The 22,691-nt window shown below is 47.2% G+C and overlaps 1 protein-coding gene across 2 annotated transcripts in view; it reads right to left on the bottom strand.

Annotated features, from left to right (window-relative positions):
* Positions 1-22,691, bottom strand: part of THRA (thyroid hormone receptor alpha) — a 128,519-nt gene that overhangs the window by 18,867 nt on the left and 86,961 nt on the right. For both annotated transcript variants that reach the window (XR_013832363.1, XM_079948844.1), the window contains exons 3-6: positions 12,329-12,390; positions 6,554-6,654; positions 2,700-2,847; positions 2,091-2,296 (exon numbers count right to left, since the gene is read on the bottom strand). Coding sequence is in view for 1 of the 2 variants with exons in the window: in XM_079948844.1 (XP_079804970.1) it covers positions 2,091-2,296; positions 2,700-2,847; positions 6,554-6,654; positions 12,329-12,390 (517 nt within the window). In the remaining variant the exon portion in view is untranslated. The remainder of the gene's footprint in view (positions 1-2,090; positions 2,297-2,699; positions 2,848-6,553; positions 6,655-12,328; positions 12,391-22,691) is intronic.

Below are 22,691 nucleotides of genomic sequence, written 5' to 3' on the forward strand. Positions count from 1 at the left end.
AAGTCTAAGCATGGGTTACAATCTCACCACATTAAGGGGAAAAAAAGGTCAGATTTAAAGCATATGGCACTCTGGAAAAGGAAACCGATACGTTTCGTTCAGAGTGGGCACCACCAATGTTAAGCAATTTTAAATCCAATCAATTTCAATTAGAGGGTTTAGCACATGCCTACATATATCCTTCTGAAATAGAAGGGGCTTCAAACTTGTTTATCGGAAATTTGGCTGGAGTGTGCACCACTGTGTATGGTTTTATACTATAGATATACAGTCGTACATCGGAAGCCGAACGGAATCCATTCTGGAAGTCCATTCTACTTCTGAAACGTCTGACTTCCAAAGCGTGGCTTCTGATTGGCTGCAGGAAGTTCCTGCAGCCAACTGGAAGCCGCAGAAGCCCTGTCGGACATTTGGCTTCCAAGAGAACATTCGAAAACCAGAACACTCACTTCTGGTTTTTGATCATTCGAGAGCCGAAATGTTCGACTCCCAAGGTGTTTGGGAGCCGAGGTATGACTGTATATTTGTGTGTGTGTGTGTGTGCGCGCATTGACCTGCTGAAGGGCAATAACCCTAGCCACCAAAAAATGAGCTCAAATAAAAATACAGGCTATTAAACAATTTTAAAAGAGGTTTAAAAGTGAAAAGAAAAGTTTAAAATACATGTATTACTGCAATTCTGTACCCTCTCTATTAGAAGACACCCTCTTAGGAGGGGGGCTTACGTCTGAACAGACATGCCTAGGGTTGAACTGCAAAACTGCGTTTTAAACAAAAATAGTAATCTGCGGTGATGAACTGGTACTTCATGGTAAAAATGCCACTGTCTGGCTCTTGTGGGCCTATTGAATGTTATTCAAAGTGTGGTTTTTAAAAAAGGAAGGGGAAAATTTATGATACTATGTGGCTGCAAGACAGTAAAATTCAGTTGTGAATAAGGCCTAGTTAAAATAATAATAATAATAGGAAGAGAGAAACCTGTTTCTCTGTCCTATTAACAGGAGACCACACAGTTGAATGATCCAGCATTCATTTATTTTTGTAAACATGTAAAAAAAGGCCAGGATAGACCCTTCTTCCTGACATGCTAGATCTCTGTGTACAGGGATTCATTATTATTACTTTAGGTATGAAGGAGCGTGTAGTGTGTGTTCTTTATAGTCCGCTGGAAGCCGCTCAGAGTGACTGGGGCAACCCAGCCAGATGGGTGGGGGTACAAGCAATAACTAATAATAGTAATAGTAATAGTAATAATTGTTTAACCTGGAAGACTGCATGGAAGTTGGTGTTTTCTCAAGAACATCTTGACTTTGGTTATAGTGTTATGTCCAAACCCAGGCTTGAGAAGCTTGTGGTTTGTCTGGAGTGAGACAAACCATAAGCCTGGATTGGGATGTAATACGAACTCAAACCATGGCTTGGTCCCAGTAGCATGGCAGCAGCATGACCAAAGCAGGGAAAGCTGCAGGGTTCCTCATGAAGCACTAAGCCACGGTTTAGCGTTATATGCAAAGTATGCCACTATAGCAAATAACAAGCCGGGAAGAACATGAGCATACCTTGGGCCAGATGTGTGCTTCCAGGTTGTGTTAAACCATTTGCGTAGCATAAAACTGTGCATTTGTTTCCACAGGATTAGGAAGACATGCAGGAGAAGTGGCCTGTATGCATGGCTAGCTCCCTAGGTAGTAACCATGCTACTTCCTGTTCTCTACAGAACCTAGCTTACGCATGGTAGAATAAGAACAAAAACACAAAGTAAAGGAAAGTGTTAAGCAAAGCTACGTGGACTTTGCATGCACACACAGACACGTAACCCAGCCCTGATGCAAAACAAGATATACCTGTTGTTATCTGCTCATTTGGCACGCTATATTTTGCCAGATTTTCACAATGTCTGTGCGCGAGAACGCAAAGGTTGCGGGGAAGATATGGACGCTCAGAAACCGGGGAAGAAGAGCCAGGAAATGTTAATCCAAAAAGAAAGCAAGGAATAAAAAGACGAGATTGTGCGGGATCATGCAACCCCTGGTTAATACATGCAACCCCTGGTTAAGACTCTGCCTGCCGCACGCGCCTCCACTATTTACCAGGAATTTCCGCTTCTGCTTCCAGTGGCTGCCTTGGGCGTTGGTGCTGCGGTGCGCTTCCGTGGCGATGTGGATCAGCTCCCACTCCTCCGTGGTTGGCTCCGGCCTGTGCTGAAGGGATTTCATCATCTCTTCCTTGCGCCGCCTCTCCCGGTTCTCTTCAATCAGCTTCCGCTTGGCTACCCTCTTGGAGTCATCCAGCACCACTAGGGGGCGCGAAGAATGGAGAGGCATGAGTGGGCAGTGGGGCCTCACACACAGCCAATCAGAACTCTGTGAGGTGCCCGTCGCATCCTGCAGCCCACTAACCAATGCGCTGAATGGCCTCACAAGAAGCCATTTGATTGGCCGGCTCCTGTGAGAGCCTACGGAATTCTGAGGCCGCTTACTCCGGCCCGTGGGGTTCTCATGCCGCAACAACGGCCCCAATTACATTGGGATTAATAGATGGTCCCACACAACTCTATGTTGGAACAAGCAGCATGCCCCCTCCCTGCCCCCACATCCTTGGCTACATTTATTTCCGTGATGGGATCCCCGGTTGCAACCGCTCCCTCCCTCGTCTTCCCCAACCCTCGCATCCCTCCATAGCGGGCGCAATGCCCTTACAGTCCATGGCCATGCCAACGGCAATGCACTTCTTGAATCGGCAAAGCTGGCACTGGTTGCGAGTGATCTTGTCGATGACGCAGGAGGCATCGTACTTGCAGGAGTATGTCGGGTGCAGATTCTTCTGGATGGTCCGCCGGAAAAAGCCCTGCAGAGGGGAAGAGCGGAATCAGAACCAGGCAGTCCTGAGAAGGAAGGAGCGCCTTCCGTTTTTCAAGCCACCCACTTGGCTCCTCTTTTCTAACCAACGGGGTACAGCCCTATTGGCACTTCCAACATCAAACGGGACCTCTGCCCATTCTAACCACCAATGCCAAGCGTATTAGGGCTTGCATCTTAGAAATGCAAGTCCATCAGGCAAATGGGTGATTTTCTATTGCAGAAGTTGAGGTGGTGCGCTCCCATGTTCTTCTTCTGTGGTTCTAAGCTACAAGTCCTGGGGCTGCCCCAAAGGCCTCCCATTCATCAACATGGGGCACAACTGACAAGGGTGTTTTCCACCCCCTATTGTGCTCTCCTACAGCTCCCATTCATTTCTGTCTAGGTGTATGTTGGAGAACGTCTCAGCAGGTTGTGCCTCATGGGTTGCATCTGCTAGCTCTCTCTCTATACAGTGGTACCTCGGGTTAAGTACTTAACTGGTTCTCGAGGTCCGTTCTTAACCTGAAACTGTTCTTAACCTGAAGCACCACTTTAGCTAATGGGGCCTCCTGCTGCCACCGGAGCACGATTTCTGTTCTCATCCTGAAGCAAAGTTCTTAACCCGAGGTAATATTTATGGGTTAGCGGAGTCTATAACCTGAAGCATATGTAACTTGAAGCGTATGTAACCCGAGGTCCCACTGTACAACCTTTAACGACGACTCAAAGCTGCTGCTAGTTTTTCAACTTCCTTCAAAGCCAGGAGCACCCCATCTTGCACTCCGCCCTGCACCCAGGGCTGGCAATCTGAGGTAGTCAGTAGATTCTGTGGTAAGAATCAGGGGCAGCTCAAATCTCTGTCGTTTGAATGTTCCGCTTCAGGAACAGAGAGGTCTTGAGTTGTCTCTGCTGGCTTTTACTGCACATGCATGCCTTTCCTTTTCTCTTTTTTGTTTAGTTTTGTTGTCCTCTCTTTCTTTCCTCTCTCTCAAAGAAGAATGTGGGCGGGGGGGCAGGGGGACTGCTTCTGGCAAGAGACCCACTTTAGGTCAGGGCACAGCAGTTTGTTGGTCACGTTCCATCAATTGGAAACTATTGCACTCTACCGTTTCCAAGCTATTTCCTGTCTGCCTGGGTTCAATAGTGGAAGTGAGCTGGGGAGAAAGGATTTAAAACAGCCGAGTTGAGGGGGAGGTTTTAACCCCGCCCTCCAATGAACACTCATTTGCACACTGGGAAACCCAGACAGATGGGTGGGGTATAAATAATAGAATTATTATTATTATTATTATTATTATTATTATTATTATTATTATTACATATAGGCATGTGGGAGTGATTTATTCATTTGCTAAACACACACTTACCGTACTTAAGTTTGGTCCTAAAATGTGTCCTCCCTCATTAGGGGCCCAGCATGACTGGTTATCCAGCCATGCTGTTATATTAACGCCAGACTCTTCTACCCTGCCACTAGGGCCCTTTTAAGACCCCCCCTCCCAGTGCCCAGTGACCTTAGATCACCCAGGAAGGCTCACCATGTGCCGAGAACATGAGAGGAGGGGGGCATTGGAATGAGGGGTGCCTCTTTGCAAACAGTACCCAGTGCCTAACTAAGTCATAATCAGCACCACAAAACTGACGTTAATACAGTGCAATAAAACAAATCTCTTGCCTGGGAAAACCACATGTTGCGCTGGGAAATCTCAAGATCAGCACTCAAAAGTAATGCCTGGAAGTCAATACTACAGAAGAAACAGTACTCTCCCCGCTCGCTTGCTCTCTTTTTTTGGCACAACCTCCTTCAATTTCTCAGCGTGGATTCTATTTTCCCGTTCTCTTTCCTGTTTCCTTCCTCCATATGCTGCTCCTTTTCTCACAAGTTCTTTTGCCAACTGGAGTTGACACTCCCACAAGGTACATACAGCAAAGCGGCCACCTCAGTTCATAGGTTTTAGACACCATTAAGGGCAGCTGAGCGAGACGTGCACGTATTTCATTACATTAAGCTACACTCGTAACCTGGATTTCTTCCAACAAGCTCAAGCTAGCAAGCATGACTCTCCCCTACATAGACACATATGTTGTCTTCTCACCAACCAATGGTGAGGTGGATCAGGCTGAGAGGGTATGACTGATCCAATGTCACCCATTGGGCACTGTGGATTGGGAAGAGGGGGAGACATTGAGCCGGTGTCTTCACAGACCTAGCACAGCACGCTAACCACTACACCACACTGGCTTTACACAGGATCTGACCCTTGAGGCACACAATCCACTAGAAAGTTCTGCTGTACAAAAAACAAAATAAATGGCAGCATTCTTGCCCACCGCAATGAGGCTTGCGCAAAAGGATGCCATGGTGAGTTGCATTTATGGAATGTGGGGTGCCATTTGAATTTTCCCAAAACTGCTGGGTTGTTCTTAACCAGGCCCCTTGGGCTCATTCTCCCATCTCCCTGCCTTTGACTAATCTGAGCACTCTGCCTGCAGCAACAACCTTCTCTGTTCTGTCAAGGTCCTCTCCTCCAGTAAAGTCCTTCCTGATCCACTCCTCAGGCACATCTCACCTGTCCCTCAAGGGCCTTTTAATTCTACTCTACCCCATCCCCACTTATTTTGTGAATCCATGCTCTCTACTTCCTAATCTTCTGGTTTTGTCCACCTAATACAGTGGTACCTCGGAAGTCAAAAGGAATCTGTTCCGGAAGTCTGTTCGACTTCCAAAACATTCAGAAACCAAGGCACAGCTTCTGATTGGCTACAGGAAGCTCCTGCAGCCAACCGGAAGTCACATCAGACATTCGCGTTCCAAAGAACGTTTGCAAACCAGAACACTCACTCCCGGGTTTGCGGCATTCGGGAGCCAAAACATTCGACTCGCAAAGCGTTCGGGATCCAAGGTACGACTGTACTGACTTGCAGACACTTTGGGCAGAAAAGTTTATCACGACTGTGTCCTATGCAGCCCCAAGCATGCTAGTGACATACGGTCATTACTGTGGTGTGGAGGCAGCTAGGTAGTTGGCCCTAGACCTAGGAGATGCGGGTTCAAACACCTACACATCTATAAAATGCACAGGGCAAAAATCATTACCTGCCAGCCTAACCTGGTGAGGAGAAAGCTAGGAAACCCCACACAGGCCCCACTCCAAGTCCCTTGGAGAAAGAGCACAACAGAGGCGGTGAAAAGAATCCTGGGGGAGGGTGATGGCAGTGGGGGAGGCTGACAGATCAGTAAGGTAAATGTGGAACAGAAGAAGAGTCAACAAATTAAGAAATGTAACCAGAGACCATGGAAAATATTAATTTGTCTAGCTCCCATCACTGTAAAAATCTGGCTTTATCCATTCCACACTGCAGTTTGCCAAGACATATCAATTCTTTTTTCACTCTCTAGTTTATCCTTCTATATATCTCGGTGAAGCTTGGTCCAGAAATTCTGAGCGACTGCTGCTCACACATTTGGCTCAAACCTTCCACACCCTTCCCCTGCCTCACTTAGCACCAGGCTCACCCACAGCCTTCCTCTGGCCCCTGCTGCGAAAAGGACCAAAATGCTTCCCATCAGTCGCAGCACCCAAAAAACCCAAGCCCTGGGCAGTGCTGTCCTTGGCAGCTGCCTGGGGGCATGCAGAGGCACCAAGTCAAAGGAGAGAATTCACCCTCTAGTGAGCCGCTCGGGCCAGATGGCCTTCCCATGTTTCCATTACCTTGCAGCCTTCACAGGTAATACATCGGTAGTGGTACCCCGTGGCTTTGTCTCCACATACAACGCACTGCTCATCTTTGTCCAAGTAGCTAGGGATGTACCCTGGAGGAGAAAACAAGAATGGAGAGATCAGGGCTGGAAGGGGGAATACAGAACTGGGACACACCAGACTTCAATGGGCCTGCCCACCCTTACTCTCTTTCACTGGTCATCATTACCTGCTGGCTAGACCCATATCACCTCTGAAACACAAAGGGGCCATATCACAATTTTATATCTTTAAAAGCAACACACTTTACTAGCCACTCGCAGCTCTCAAAGTCGCCTCCCTTTTAGAAACACAAGCAACACAACCAAGCTGCACAAAACCACAAGGTTAACACACTACAAGCCCTTCCAGATGGGTGTTGTGTTGCCGGTGTATTCTGCAACGTGGTTTTGGCACAGTAACACTGCTTTAGTGGCAAATTTATTCTGCTTTATTAATGGTCCTGTGATGCTTCCCCCATGCTACCACATTACAGTAGTACTTTGGTTCTCAAACGCCTTGGTACTCAAAACAACTTGGAACCCAAACACTGCAAACCCAGAAGTGTTCCGGTTTGCGAACTTTTTTCAGAAGTAGAACATGCTCTGTTTTGAGTGCCACACTTCTGTTTTGAGTGTTATGCTGAGGTCTGTCTGTTTTTGCTATCTATTTTGCATTTTTCTGGCTGTTTCGTTTTTGTGACTGTGTGGAACCCAGTTCAGCTACTGATTGATTGATTGATTGATTGATTGTGTGACTGCTTTCATTGCTTCCATCTTATGGATCGATAGTCTCATTAGATAGTAAATTCATGTCAAATTGCTGTTTTAGGGGTAGTTTTTAAAAGTCTGGAACGCATTACTTTCTATGGGAAAGCATGCCTCGGTTTTGGAACGCTTTGGTTTTGGAACCGACTTCCGGAACGGATTAAATTTGAGAACCAAGGTACCACTGTATTGCTGTCTGGAGGTCTCTCTCTCCATTCCATCTGTGAAGTGTGAAGATGCTGGACTGGTGTCTGGAAGTGGTGAAGGGCTGGGTGGGGGCTAATAAAGATGGAGATGCTGTGAGCTTCTGTATCCGGGAATTAGGTGTATGACCTATCCTGGGAGGCATGATTTTCCCCCTGAAGGAACAGGTTCATAGTCTGGGATCACTCCTGGATTCCAACTTGTCATTGGAGCCACTTAGGCAAGGGGAGCTTATGCCCAGCTTAGGCTGGTTGACCAGCTGCAGCCATTCCTGGGCCTGGGTCAGCCTGGCCTTCAGCGATCCATGCTGTAGTGACCTCCCAGTTAGACCACTGTTAAGAGGGAGGGAAGCACAGGCGGAGTGAATGAGGATCAGAGAGCAGGGACAGAGCTGGAGAGTGAGAAAGCTGGTGACTGTATATGTGGAGCATATATGGAGCAAGGAAGGCCAGAGAGAGGCTTTGCTGGCGAGCCCCGTTTCATGTTTCAGCAGTCAGGGATCATTCCTGAAGCCCTTACAACTTCCTCCCAAACCCTTTCTGACCAGGTCTTCTGGAAAGGGCATTCTGGAAATCTGAGCATATGCTCAGAGCTACTCTTCTCTTTATGAATGCTAACTTGTACCAGGTCAACCTGGTTTCAAATCTACCTGCAGCCACATCAAGCTCACTGGGCGAAACTTGGGCCGTTTGCTTTGACTTTCCTACAATGAAGGGTTGTTATGAACATAAAGTGGGACAACACCACATATGACTTTCATGGAGGGGGGGATGGCAGGATACAAGTATTTGCCCCAACTTTAATTTGTAAGCTGCCTCATATCTGACTTGGCTTTGCTTCGTTGGCAAAACATGAAGACTGCAGGCCTCCTTTGCGGTCCACCCCTCACAGCACAGGCACCCCCAAGGCCTGAATGGCTCTCAAGATCCCCTCTGACCCCACATTCCAGGAGGGAGGGGGCAATGGCAAGGCCTGTCCTTGTCTGCTCCCCCCACTTCCAGGCTTCGTTAGTCTTTCTGAAAGGCTATTTAAAGTACCGCTAACGAGGGCGGCTTTCATGCAGAAAACACAACAGTCATGTACGTCCACAAAAAGGCTCTTTATCTCTGGGCTTGTGGGGGGTTGTTGAAGGGGAAGGAAGCAGCCTGCGACCCCCCCCTTCCAATTATCTCCTGCCACCACCACCACCCCCAACTCACGTAACCTTGCTTACCCTCCAGGGCCTCATCAGCCCCGATAATGAAGGTGCCCCCTCTGCCCCCTTCCAGGAAAAGGAGCTGTGTTCTCTCGTTCACCCCCTGCCCTCACAATGTCCTATTGTCTAGGGTTGTGGCAAGGGTCACCTCCACATGACCCTAGGATGACCCAGCCATGACGGAAAAGGGGACGTGCCCCCCTTGCGGCAATGGCATGCCTGTGTGGTGGGGGATAAAGCCTAGGTCTCAACTGCCTTAAAGCAGTGGCATGTTGCTTAGATATTTGCAGCATCCGAGACTGGATGGAAGGAGCGAAGGATCCAAATAAATAAATAAACGAAACATGCAAAATTCAGGCCACCTTCTCGGCCTGCTTGGCCCACAATCCCTTACCCCTCCCCAAAGCCTCTTTTGCCTGCACATTCCCATTTCCTGCCAACAAATGCTCACGTGCAACTTGGCCCTTCTGTTTCGTTGGCCTTTTCCGATTTATAGAATTCATGGCCGATTTATAGAATTTATAAAGAATTATATGATGTGTGTGTGAGAGTGAGTGCCAAGAGCATCTGGGAGCAAACATGAAAGATGTGATTTTCTTTAAAATCTCCCATTGCACATGCTTGGGGGTTCTGATGTATGTATATCAGTATATAAACGACACATGCATGTTACGGATGTGCCACATGTTCACTGTGAGAAACACCAGTGATTGTGTTTGGTGAGTGGAGTTTGGAGCTTTCTCTCAAAAGATAAACAGGATAAGAGTTGGCCGAGGGCCAATACTGACGCGCCGTTTTCCATACAGCCACACATACTTGTACACTTTTGTGCACACACGACAAATTTACCCATGGTTTCCCTACACCAGTATAGATCCCTGCTGGGGAAAGTATCATGCCGCAAATTGGCCCTTGTAGTTTAGGAGCCAGAAGGTCCTTCAAACCCTGTGTGATTTTCCAGATGGAGGCAATGGGATGAGGATGTGAGAGAAGAAAGACAAGGTCTTAAACTCATCTGGAATACAGCTGTTAGCAACATGAAAGCATGATGGCTTTTGGTGCCGGGGGGGGGGCAGGAGGGAAGACGAGAAGCCCTCCCCTCTCCTTTGCCAGCAAGACAGCTAGCATCTGGGTAGGAAGAGAAAGCTCTGAGTTCTGCTGTGGCGCTTTCCCCCCTCCCTAAGAGACCACACAATTTGCAGCCATGTTAGACCGATTCCCATTTCTACGTTTGAGACTGAAAAATCAGCATCCATGAGATGAAAAACGGACCGTGAAAAGTATCCCATTTACACAGCCACCGAACAGGGAATCCTCTTTAGCGTGGCATATTAATGGACTTCCCACAGGCATGTTACGATCTAATGTGTGCCACAGAAGATAAAGTAGTATGCATGGCCCTTGCAAATGACACACTGCATGCCATATGTGACTGCCACCCACGCCACACATTACATCGTGCATTTAATATGAGAAGGAGGATTTATATTTTTATTTTACCATGAGATCCTGTGTCCTTCAAGGGTCACAGAAGGTATTGCCTTCCCTTGGAACAGAGGGCATGGACCCAGCCCCTTACAATGACTCTTCTAAGGAAAGGGATGTCTTTGCCCTTTAGACCAGGCCGGGAGGACCAGCACAAAACCAACCACCCAACCCAAAAACAGCAAAAGGAAAATAGTATTGCAAACAGTGAAGCTTCCATTGGAACAGACCTATTCAAGACGGGAGAGGACAGAATAGGAACATGGGGAAGCTGAACATAGGATCCAAACCACAGGGTCCACCCTGACTGGTAGCAGCTTTTCAGGGGTTCAGGCAGGAGTCGATCCCAGTCCTCCCAGGAGATCACAGAAGCTGAACCTGGGGAACCTTCTTCATCCAGTGCTCTGGTACTGAACTAGGGCACTTCCACAATGACAGCAGCGGACCAGCAGTGAATCACACACAGCAAGTGGTTAGAAAAGCTGAATCTGCACAGGATGTGTCAGGCCTAACGAGCACAGTAACTCTTCTTTGGTAGGTCTTGCCCCTATGAAGCATTTGGGGAGACTGAAGGCCCCTGCCTTTCCACAACTGCCTAAGTCCCCTCCTCGGGGTTTCCCCCTTGGACCTGCTACGTAAAATCTCGAACCTGGTATTTCTCTCTCCCCCCCCCCTCGAAGCATCTTGCTCCTTTCGTTGTAAAATGAGCTACTGCATGTCTTCTAAATGGAGATCTTTATCCTAGTTGGTATCTGCATGGGATTTGAACTGATTCTACACATGTGCTATTGTTGCTTTGTGTGTGTGTGTGTGTGTGTGTGTGTGTATGCGCTCCACATATAAAATTGTTATTGCTCTTATTAAATTTATATACTGCCCTTCATCAAGGGACTACAGGGCGGTCTACAACATAAAAAACAAAATATGAGAAAAGGTTTTATTTATATGAAATCCTTGTTATATGTGCAATTGTTTTTATTCATGTAACTACTTAATAAACCTCTTAAATTATATTGTACGCAGCTTCGGAATGCCTCATGGGAAGCGATTCATAAATGTGCCAGTAATAATATTAATAATTATAATAGCAACAGTAGCAATAATAATAGCAATACGACCACTACTACTGTATTTTGGGGGAGAAACCTCAGGTATTATTCAAGTGAGAGCTTTGAAGAACTGAAGGTTTTAACAGGAGATGGGAATCAAAATGATTTGATTTGGAATGCGTATCTGTGTGGGGAGAGGGCGGCTGACTTGAGCGGGTGGCAGACCAATGGGGAGCATTTTATCCTAAGAAGCAAATATCCGGCTGAGTACTCTCATTCACAAACCCGCACATCACTGCGCCTTTGCCCCATGACCCATTGTGGCCTCACCTCTTGCACCCCCCAGCCCTTTAGTGGTTTATCTTCCGGCTGCAGACTCTGTCGTTTGAGAACCGATATCCTGAGCTGCCCCGTGACCTCCTTCTCTGGGCCAGTGGAAAACATCAAAAGGACTTCAATGGGTTCAAGGACAGAGTTGGATAAATTTTGGGAGGATATCCTGTTATTTATATTCTGGAGTCTCGGGGCATCGCTTGTTTGCATCAGTGAAGGCTCCCCACCCCTCCCGCCTGCATTTCTCTTTCCCCCTCTAATATGTAATTTTTCTGGGGCATCAAGAGAAGGTTTTGCTACAACTTTATAGAGAGAAACCATCGTGTGGAACTAAAAGTCACATACCACTAGAAATATTTCTGAGGGATCTTGATGCATAGATTGCTGTAGCATCAAGGCTTAAATAGTAGTTTGATTGGAGGCAGGGGTGCCAGAAAGAGACTAATCTGTCAGTTCAAACTGCCTCAAATACATATCTGCATATTCCCTGGCTCTGAACTTTGTGGATTGGCTCGCTTGCTCGAGTCATTTGGGAGGCATTTGGCTTCGCAAGCCTGTGGCTGTGGAAGGCCTGGTCTCCGCTCGCTGCGGCCCACTTTGTTCTTGATTATTCTTGATTAAGCAGAGCGATCAGGGATGCAATCGAGGTGCTGGTGGGAGCCAGACAAATAGCTAGGATTCTACCAATTTAAACAGCCTGAAAAGGGTGGCTTACCTGACATACTGCTTTTCACCGAACATTGGCTGCTTTTTCTTTTACGTTTCCCATCCGGCCACCTGCGGAGAAGAAAGAAGGGGAGAGGAGATTTAAAACAAAACAGAACTGTGGATTCATCAGGGGAAGGGCAACCTTGCGTGGCTCTTTACCTGCCAGCCTTATAGCATTTTATCCGAATCTGCAGCCCACTTCCCTTAAAAAGCTTTCCCAAGCGCAACACACAACTTTACCCTCTCGCTTCATACAGCTCCAGTTCCATCATCCCACACCGCTTAAAGAACCCAGGAGGCGAGGAGAGCAGTACAAGTGGTCTCACTTTATGTTATCTGAGAGCAGCAGAAGTGATAAGCGGGTTGGGAAGAAGGTTCCCCATGCACACAAACACATACGCACACACATATGCAGATGTAGAGACATAGCTAGCCCCTTCTTGACCTGAGATTCCCATGCTCTCCTTTGCCTCGGCCTTTGGAGCACGCTCACCCCAGAGCCGGCATGACTCTGCAGCAGGAGGTCAAAAGAGAGAAGCCAAACCACCACCAGCGACTCAGCCCACCAGCGTTTGGAACTCCCATTGTTCTAGGCACATGTTGCAATAGAGAATTTCATTAGCGCAAGCAGTTTCTGAGCTCTGGGCGCACTATTGCACCTAAGATTTCAGGTCAAAACTGCAGAGTTGAAGGAAAGGAGGACCTTTTTCCGCCTCCCCACTTCCAGCTACAGTCGTACCTTGGTTGTCAAACTTAATCCGTTCCGGGAGTCCGTTCGACAACTAAGGCCGCAGAAGCCGTGTTGGATGATCGGCTTCCGAAAGATGTTCGCAACCCGGAACACTCACTTCCGGGTTTGCGGTGTTTGGGAGCCAAAACATCCGAGTACCAAGGCGTTTGAGAACCAAGGTACGACTGTACTCTGTGAAGACTGGAGTAGAAACCCTCTTAAGAATATTAGGGGGATGGGAAGGACTAGACCATGTGAAAAATGAATATAGTATTTTAGCTGCAGTTCATTCATTTTCAGCTTTGTATTCTCACTATTAAAAAGTGTGCTTAGACATTCCATTGTTGCGCCCATAACCTAGGTTTAAGGTGCCATTTAGCTCCATGCTCTCATATCTCAGTTTCTAACACTGCAGCCCCTACCAACCCATGTTTGTCATGCTCAGTAAAACAAAAAAAAACCTAACCCACCTAGTGAGCTTCACAGCAAAACAGGGAATTGAACTCTCTAGTGCTAAGTCCAGCAATACTATGGCTGAGCACACACCATACATTTAAAGAACATTCTCTCCCCCCTCAAAAATCCTGGGAATTTTGTTAAGGGAATTTTGTTGGGAGTTGTAGCTTCGAGGGGTAAACTACAATTCCTGGGATTTTGGGGTGGGAATGCATCCTTGCCCTTGACCTCCAGAAAGGAAAGTAAGAGGGAAAAGATGTGAAGGCAATTCAGTTTGCAGCTGAATTGTAGATGCTATGTGGAAACAGGGAGAAGAAGAAAGAGCTCAGTAATACAGTGGTACCTCAGGTTAAGTACTTAATTCGTTCCAGAGGTCCGTACTTAACCTGAAACTGTTCTTAACCTGAAGCACCACTTTAGCTAATGGGGCCTCCTGCTGCTGCCACGCTGCCGGAGCCCGATTTCTGTTCTCATCCTGAAGCAAAGTTCTTCACCTGAAGCACTATTTCTGGGTTAGCGGAGTCTGTAACCTGAAGCGTATGTAACCTGAGGTACCACTGTACAGGGAATGCCTGCTGTCACAAGCTCCCAATTCAGCCGCCATTAGAAGCTGCAGATTTGCTTTTGTTCACACATTAAAATCTAGATGATTGTAATCACAGAATGCTCATTTTTAATGAAAAGCTGACTTAACTCATAAGTGGTCCCAACCCCAAAACTCCTTGTTACCCATAATGCAATATAAGGCAATCCAAACTTTTCAAAAACATCTCCTATCCAAATGTAATAAACTAACAGAGTTCTAAAGTTGAGCAAGTGCTTTGTGAACAGAAGCCAACCTTCTGAGAATCTAATTTTTCTCCCCCCCCCTTCTTAAACTATGCAAGAAAAATACTCCAGACTCTTGCTGAAAAATTAAATCTTGCAGAAAAGATTATTTGAAGTAAGTTAAGTATTGGAAATCACTGATGATCGTTCCAGTTTCCAAAGAGTTGAGGTAAGTATTGGGCATAGACAAGGTGGAAAAATTGACCTTCTATCTCTATCTATATACATAGTTGACTGCCTTCTTACAACCCATTAAGATTCTGGTAAAAGTGGAAACAGTTTATAAATAACTGGAACATGTATTCTTAAAACATTCCTTTGGAATGACACATTTATTTAATTATTTTGCTCCAGTTATTTATTAGTTGCTTTTCACGGCCAAGTCTATACATTTGCAATTTTTATAATTGAAAGCAACAACACCGCACTGATTTTGGGAACAAGAGACTGGTGGCAATCAGGAAGCTGGTGTGGTTTGTTCTTTCAACAGGATTTCTGAGCTTGAAAAGGCTTAGTTGAAGCTGCAGGGTGGCTATATTTGTATCTGATGTCATTTCCCTTCCATTTCTCCTCCCTGCCCCTGACTGAACACTGCAGCAGATGTTGCAAGGCTGGTTTCATTTTATGCATATTTCCCAGTGCAAAAGCCAGTGAGCGAAATTGCCAAGTAAGCTACTAGCCAACCACCCAAGGGTGGATGACTAAATCTACACAATTCTATGAATCTGTTGTTGATGTTTAGTCGTTTAGTCGTGTCCGACTCTTCGTGACCCCATGGACCAGAGCACGCCAGGCACTTCTGTCTACCACTGCCTCCCGCAGTTTGGTCAAACTCATGCTGGTAGCTTCGAGAACACTGTCCAACTATCTCGTCCTCTGTCGTCCCCTTCTCCTTGTGCTCTCAATCTTTCCCAACATCAGGGTCTTTTCCAGGGAGTCTTCTCTTCTCATGAGGTGGCCAAAGTATTGGAGCCTCAGCTTCAGGATCTGTCCTTCCAGTGAGCACTCAGGGCTGATTTCCTTAAGAATGGGACTCTCAAGAGTCTCCTCCAGGACCATAATTCTATGATTCTATGATTCTAAGCCCATCTAATTCAGTAAGTTCTACACTGACTGGCAGCAGCAGTGGCTTTCCAGGGTACTTGCCAGCCCTTCCTGTAGATGTGGAGGATTGAATCTAGAACCTTATGCATGCAAATCAGCTGCGCAACCAATAAGCTATAGCTCTTCTCAATTTCCCAAAGAGGTGTATGGAGGCACACAGTGGTGATCGGTTTTCTGGTTTTTTTTAAACCAGCTTAACCCCAAAAACAGCGTTAGGATTAACTGCAAACTGAATAATCTCGCTCTTCCCCACCCCCCAGTTTCAAGAGGATTGGGAAAGGGAGGAAACTGCAATTCAAGAGGAAAAGGCTACACAGATTAGGCAGTGAAGGCAAGTGAATGCTATCGGGAGATCACAACTCAAATGTGGGAGGGCTGATTAACAGGAAGGAGTTCAAGATTCATGCATTATTTTTTTTAAAAATGAAACACACACCAATGTCATCCTGTGAACAGAATTTGCTCTAATTCACATGTAGAGCATCTAGCATTGAGGCACTTTAAAAAATAGTAAATAAACAGCAATAATGTGTGTGTGGGGGTGTTTTTTAAAAACTTGTATGGTATTCCATCAGCTCTCACCCACTGCCCCAGTTTTGTAGGGACTGACCTCTCAACAGCTTATATCATTTATATATAGATAGATTTTAAAGAGGAGGTTTTTAAAAATCTTTGCAATGTGTTTAAAGGACACCCTTCGTTTTAAATAATCGTATTATTACCTGCTCCCAAACCAAGGAAGAAGGGGAAATCTGTGTGCATGAAAGTGTCTCCCTGCCCCCCCCCCCGCCTGCCCCCAGCTTTTCCTTCCAAATTAAATTCAAAAGACAAAATGTCTTTTTTGGCCTAGATTAAAAAACAACAACAAAGGATGACCTTAGTGGCAGCTCACCCAATCGGCCGCCAGTCACTGCAGCCTTATTTGCATGCCGATACCCCATTGGCAGCAGCGGCACGAGTGGAATGCAGAAGGTGGAGCCAAGAAGACACACATTTTTGCAAATGTATAGTACTGAAATACAGAAACTAATAGCACCACCCTATTTGCGAGAGACTTTTGGAAGATTGCTTAAGAAAGGAAATGTCTGAATGGATTTTTAAAAGGCTGCGATGTTTGGCTTACATGGGCCTCCTTGGGCAAAAGGTCCCAGGGCTGTGGGGTCTCTTACCCAAAGAAACCCACCTGAGCCCAATCTTGCAGCCTTCTTAAAATCAGTAAAATAATTCCTTTCCTAAGCAAGTGTGATGATGTCGCCCCTTTAAGCCTGCTTTATGGGAATAGGTTAGAACCTTAGAAATAATGAGCTTGATGGCTTCTTGTCCCTTTGCTCAATCTACTCAGATTTAAGTGTAAGCGTTTATGTTAATTAGCTGGATAAGTTAGTGTTGGTTGTTTTCTTACCTGCTGAGCTATTTTAATCTGTGTAATTCTTTGGTGTTTTCCTGTAATTTGGTCTAGTTTGAGTTCCCAAACCTTTTAATTTTGACCACGCTTTTCAGAGCAAGGATCACCCAACACAGCAAGTTTCAAAATGACTTTTGCAAATAGGTTGGTTTCAAAGCAGGGGGGTGGGAAGAATCAGGGAAACTATTACAGTGGTACCTCGGGTTACATACGCTTCAAGTTACATATGCTTCAGGTTACAGACTCCACTAACCCAGAAATATTACCTCGGGTTAAGAACTTTGCTTCAGGATGAGAACAGAAACTGTGCTCCGGCGGTGCTGCGGCGGCAGCAGGAGGCCCCATTAGCTAAAGTGGTGCTTCAGGTTAAGAACAGTTTCAGGTTAAGAACGGACCTCCAGAACGAATTAAGTACTTAACCTGAGGTACCACTGTATATGCAGACTGCAACAAAATGTTGCGGCATGGAATGTTCCTGTTAGCTATTCCAGTCAGCCATTGAAGCTCACCTCTGTGATGAAACTCCACTCCATCCCCTTTGTACCCAGTTGTCCATCTCCCCTCAATAGACAATCAATGTTCCATGATCAATGGGCGCTGCGCAGTCCTCACTAGGCTGTTTTGGGTTTCCCCCCTCCCCCCAGCTTTTTAAACTAAGGATATTATTATTATTATTATTATTATTATTATTATTAATTTATTTTGGCAGCTTCCATGTCCCCCTAGGTCTGCTGACACCCCCCCCCCTTTGTGCTGCTGTTTTGCTACAAACAGCACTCATACCCTGATCATCAGAAATAGAGGGAAAGATGCAGTGGCAGCCAGAAGGCCCTTCACAGTGAGGCAGGAATGCCATCATTTTGTTCTGCTAGGCTTTCTGTGCCTTTGGTTTAGTCTTGCACCTGTGCTTGGGTGCTTCAGGCAGCAGATTGAGACTGACAGGACTCAGTTCCTACCCATACAAAAGCCGTTCCCTCAGAGAACTAGATTTCAGGGAGAAGGGCTTTAATCTACCCTCCCCTCCAAACACACACACTAGTTTGTTTGGGTGAGAGCTTCACAATATGAGCCCTCACCTACAGTCCAAAGTGACAAAAGCTCTTGCCGCTGCAGAGAGAACTAGTCCTTTTGAACAGCTGCTCTGATACACATTTCCGTTTGGAGGCTTTCCCCCCCCCCAGCCAACAGAGGGCTTAAACGCTTGAATCACACCAACAGGAAACACGGGGGGGGGGGGGGGAGAGAAATGATTTAAGTGTCGTTTGGGGAAAGGACCCAACAATAACACAAGCCGGGGCGGTGCGTACGTGCAGCCTTTGAACAAACACAACACATCAGCATGTACACAATGCAGGCTTCTAAAAAAAGACAGTCAACAGTGACTACAGAACGGAGGGGAGGGGAGTGAGAGGGGTGGGTAGGCAAGGCTGGTACTACCAGTTTGTCTTGTCCACCTCCTCCTCTCTCTCCCCCCCCCCCCCGCACCCCAGAGGCGACTGCAAAAGCTCCCCAACAGGATGTCCTCTTGTCCACGTAAGGCTTGTAGGCACGGCTTGTACCAGGAGTTCCTGGGACCAGCGCCAGACTGTGCTCTGCTGTTCCTCCGCAGGGGCTGTGCATGAGGAGGCTTGGCTCCCAGCCAGCAAGGCCGGCTCGGCACCTGAGGACAGCGTGTGCCCGGCAGCGAGACACGGGAGGCACGGAGGTGCCCCCTCTCGGCACCTGGGATTCCCTGGGCGGGCAAGAAGGTGGGGAGAAGGTGGAGCAGGGGACAGAATCAAAATGTTCTCGCTCTGGGCTCCAGGTACTTGGCAGGGCAAGGAGTCCATAGGTGACGCCTCTTCTGCAGACCCCGAAGGAGGCGGCCACGCGGCTGCACCACACAGTTCGAAGTGCTCCAATGCCATTTTAACATTAATGGCTTTGCCCGCTCCAAGGTTTCTGGAATCTGTACTTTAAGGACATCCTCTCTGCCCTGTATATTTTGGGGAGCCCACCTTAAGTTGCTTCAGACTGTTTTTTATATTGCGTTGTTATGTTTTCAAACCTTTTATTGACATATGGACAAAATTTTGAAAGGTTCAATACAATAAAAACCAGCGAAATCTGCCTCGAATAATTAAAACACTGTTGTGTAACGTTCACGAGTCCTCGTTGCGTGTTACAGAAACTTGGCAGCTATATCCAGCTTACCCCCCCCCCCATCCAGGGTAAACATTAGGAAGGCTATTCGTTTGGCCGTTGCAATGTTGCGTTTTAATGCTGTAGTCTGCCCTGGGGCCATAGGGGGAAGGGTAATAAATTTAATACAATGATGGTAATGATAATAACAGCAGTTCTCAGCACCCCTGACAGACTACAGTTCCCAGGACTCTTTAGGGGAAGCCTTAAAGAAAATTTAAATACACTAAGTAAGTAAATAAATTCATGCAGCAAAAAAGTATGCATGCGCAGATAGACGGCAAAAAGTTAACCAATGAACCCACATTAATTTTGAGCAAAATACAGCAAATTAAATAGCCAATACATCCATGCTATGGACCCGAGGAGAACGTGCCTCTCAAGTATGTGTGTTGGGAAGTGACTTCTTTTCTACGTGGCCAAGCCTCCTCCCCTGTACAGAATGTATAATCAGTGAATCAGCTGTCCCTCCTGTTTTCTACGGAGCTAGATAGAGAACCCAAGAGTCCTGGCCCTTGCTCCTCCAACCGCTGTAGCTGACAATCACTCTCTCACAGTCAACAGGGCATGAATAGGCAAGTACAGAGTACTTTCAAAACATTTTGGAATTTCTGGTAAACACATGCTACCCCAACCCTTGCAAAAGTAAGGTTCTATCCCTCAATATATCTTCTACCGGCAGACCTTCCCATTGTTAATCATTTGTGGCACAGAACAGAAAAGGAGGAGCCACCCTGCAGAGTGCATTTCCCTCATCACCTGGAACTAGAGCCGTTCCAGCCTGCACAGGATCATTTTAGAAGCCAGGAATTCCAGCTCCTGTAACCCTTGTTTGAGCACAGGCCAGCGCCTTGGTGTGAACAGGGATCAGGCGGATTTCCTGGTGAAGCATTAGTAACCTTCATGTTTAAACAGACACACAAAGAGAGAACAATTCCAATCCCCGATTTCCTAAACTCTCAGAGCCATGCAGATTTTTTTTTGGGGGGGGGGGGTGTGAGAGAGAGATTTGCTGATTACACTAGGATGCAGCACTAACTCTTTGCAGCAGGTGGCAGTGTGGTCAACGTCCATGGGCTCCACCCACAAGGAGGAGGGGGAGAGAAATGACCCTGTCAGCGCGATGGCTAGCAATCTTACACCATACCCCTTCAGACCCACACCCTAGACTTCACAATCTTGAGGGCCAGGAACTTGATTCGCAACGAGGTCGGGGATTTTCAGGCAGTTGATTCCTGCAGCCAGCGACACATTTTTGCAGTCGTCTCGGCTCCCAAAGAATTGCAGCAGCACACACAGCTAATCCAAAGACCAACCACATAAGCAACATGAGAAAAAGGCGGCAGAGGTCAGCCACACATACCTGGGCTCTGGTGAGCACATACTTTCTAAATGAGGTGTACGTGCATGTGAGCGAGCGAGCAGAAAAGTGGTTGCTCAAGGAGCGGGGTGACAAAACCATACCTTATCCGTCACAATCGTTCCTACCTCCCACATGAGACTAGGGAACAGAGGTCCTGCCCCATCTCTGTGGGGCAAGCAAAACCACAGAGCCGCCCAGTCACATTCTCCTTCCCATCCCAGGTGGAGGAGCTTCGCTATTTGCTTACAACAGGAGCGGCAAGCAAAGCCATGAGAACAAACTTGCCTGCCCTGGGGCCCCCTGGCAAGAACAGAAGGTTGTGCCGGGGGCATGTCCTGTGGCAAGGGCCGTGCCCCAAGGCACACCCAGCTCCCAATCCGGGGCCAGGAGAGATCGGAGTCGGGGCATCCTTATGGGGCCCAATGAGGTTCTTCCTATGTGAACAAAGCACACCCCGAATACTGCACACACGGTTTATCAAGACACACGGAGACGAGGCGCAGGAAAAACGCACTCCACCCCGCTTCACAAGATACCTTGAAAGCACATTCAAAGTGCCTTTCTTCCCTCAGAGAATTCTGGGCACTGTAGTCCACAGGGTTACAATTCCCAAAAACGCTGAGCAAACTACATTGCCCAGAATCCTTTGAGGGTGACAGAATGTGCTTCCATCTGTGTAAAGCAGGAGTGGATAATCTCAGGTACACAGGTCAAATGCAGGCCTCTCTATCTGGCCTGTGGGACTGTTCCCAGGCCACACACCTCCAATTGGCCCAACTCCACACCCTTGTTCAGGTCTTTCCCCTGCAATATTGCAGGTCTCTGACCTGCAATAATGCCTCTTGCTGGACTGGATGCAGAGGTGTCAATGTTGAAACCTCTGGTTTTTGTGTGGCTGGTCTGAGGCCTACTGTCCAGGGTTGCATACACACTATACCTTCGGAGCACATTCAAAGCACATTCCCTCCCCTCAAATAATTCTGGGTGCTGTAGTTTTACAATTCCCTTAAAGAACTACACTGCCCAGAATCCTTTGGAGTTGGGCACTGTGCTTTAAAGCTACGCATCCAGAGGCAGATTACTGGCTTCGATCGAAACCGTGCTTGGCCATTTACAACTTCGATGGCACATGCCCATACACCGTTGGCCTGCCAACCCCTCCCTTGCTGGGCTGGTGATTACATATCAATCTCAAACTCTCCTCTTAATTGCTGGTTGCTCTGTGCTGCAGCTGCAACCACGTCTGTCCCAAGTCCTGCCTACCATCCCACCTCCAATGCCCTTTACCCTTTGCTCTCTGAATGGGTTTGCCTGGGGTACATTATGGAGCAAGTCTGCCACCCTGTGGCCAGGTGTGATCATCACACCTGAACAACAGCATTTATTTAAATTTTTTGCCAAAGGGGTGTATGTACAGCAGGGAAAAGATAAGGGAGCTTTTATAGCCCGGACCCTAGCAGGATGACACTTCTCTCCATTGCAGAGGGAAGGCTGCCAAGCCTGCACTGCATAGGTCACAAACATGAAGAGTTTCCCCAGAACCGCATCGTGTCTGCCGCATCTAGACTTCCACTCACAGAAGTGTCCCTCCCGTAAAATGGCCATAAGAGTGTGCATGAGGGCACGTAAAAAAAAACCAACAACCTCAAAAAACCCCACCAGCACCTTTCCACACATCACCACCGCTGCTTGTGTAATGATACAAGTGCATGTACAGGTGCGAGCGTGTTGCGGCAGATGATCTTGCAACACAAAATCAGGATTACTGACGGCAAAAAGGCAGAAGCATCTCAAAGGACTAGAAGTGATGTTTTCCCCCCTGGCGCTTGGCGGGAGCCAAATTTCCCAACCCTGGGGTGGGAAGGGAATGAAGAAGCTGTTTGCAAGCACTGTTTGAACTGCAGATGCCTTTCATGAGGTTTGCATTTCCTGGCATACACCTGTTAAGGAATCCTCTCTGCAGCTACCTACAAGGCCCTTTACCTGCAGCAAAATGATGATGCTAATGGCTAATAATAGTAACAAGCAAAATGCTTCGTATTTATGCAGCACTTACCCAGGCATTTGGCTCGGTGACCTTACAACGAGCCTGTAAGGTAGGCCAGTGCTGTTATCGTGCTGCTGCAGATGGGAAGCTGAGGTTGATAAGGCCAGTGACTTCCCATTGATGGGGCTGGCTAGTTTATGGCAGAGTTAAAAACTGGAGACTTCTCAACTTACCCTCTTAGCTACTCTACAATGCCCTTTGCTTCAGGGTGGGGTGGGGGGAGGGAAGCAGGGGAAGAGGAATCTATAATACTGTG

This window comes from Podarcis cretensis (assembly GCF_951804945.1).
Source record: "Podarcis cretensis genome assembly, chromosome: 13".
In the NCBI taxonomy this organism is placed as follows: Eukaryota; Metazoa; Chordata; class Lepidosauria; order Squamata; family Lacertidae; genus Podarcis; species Podarcis cretensis.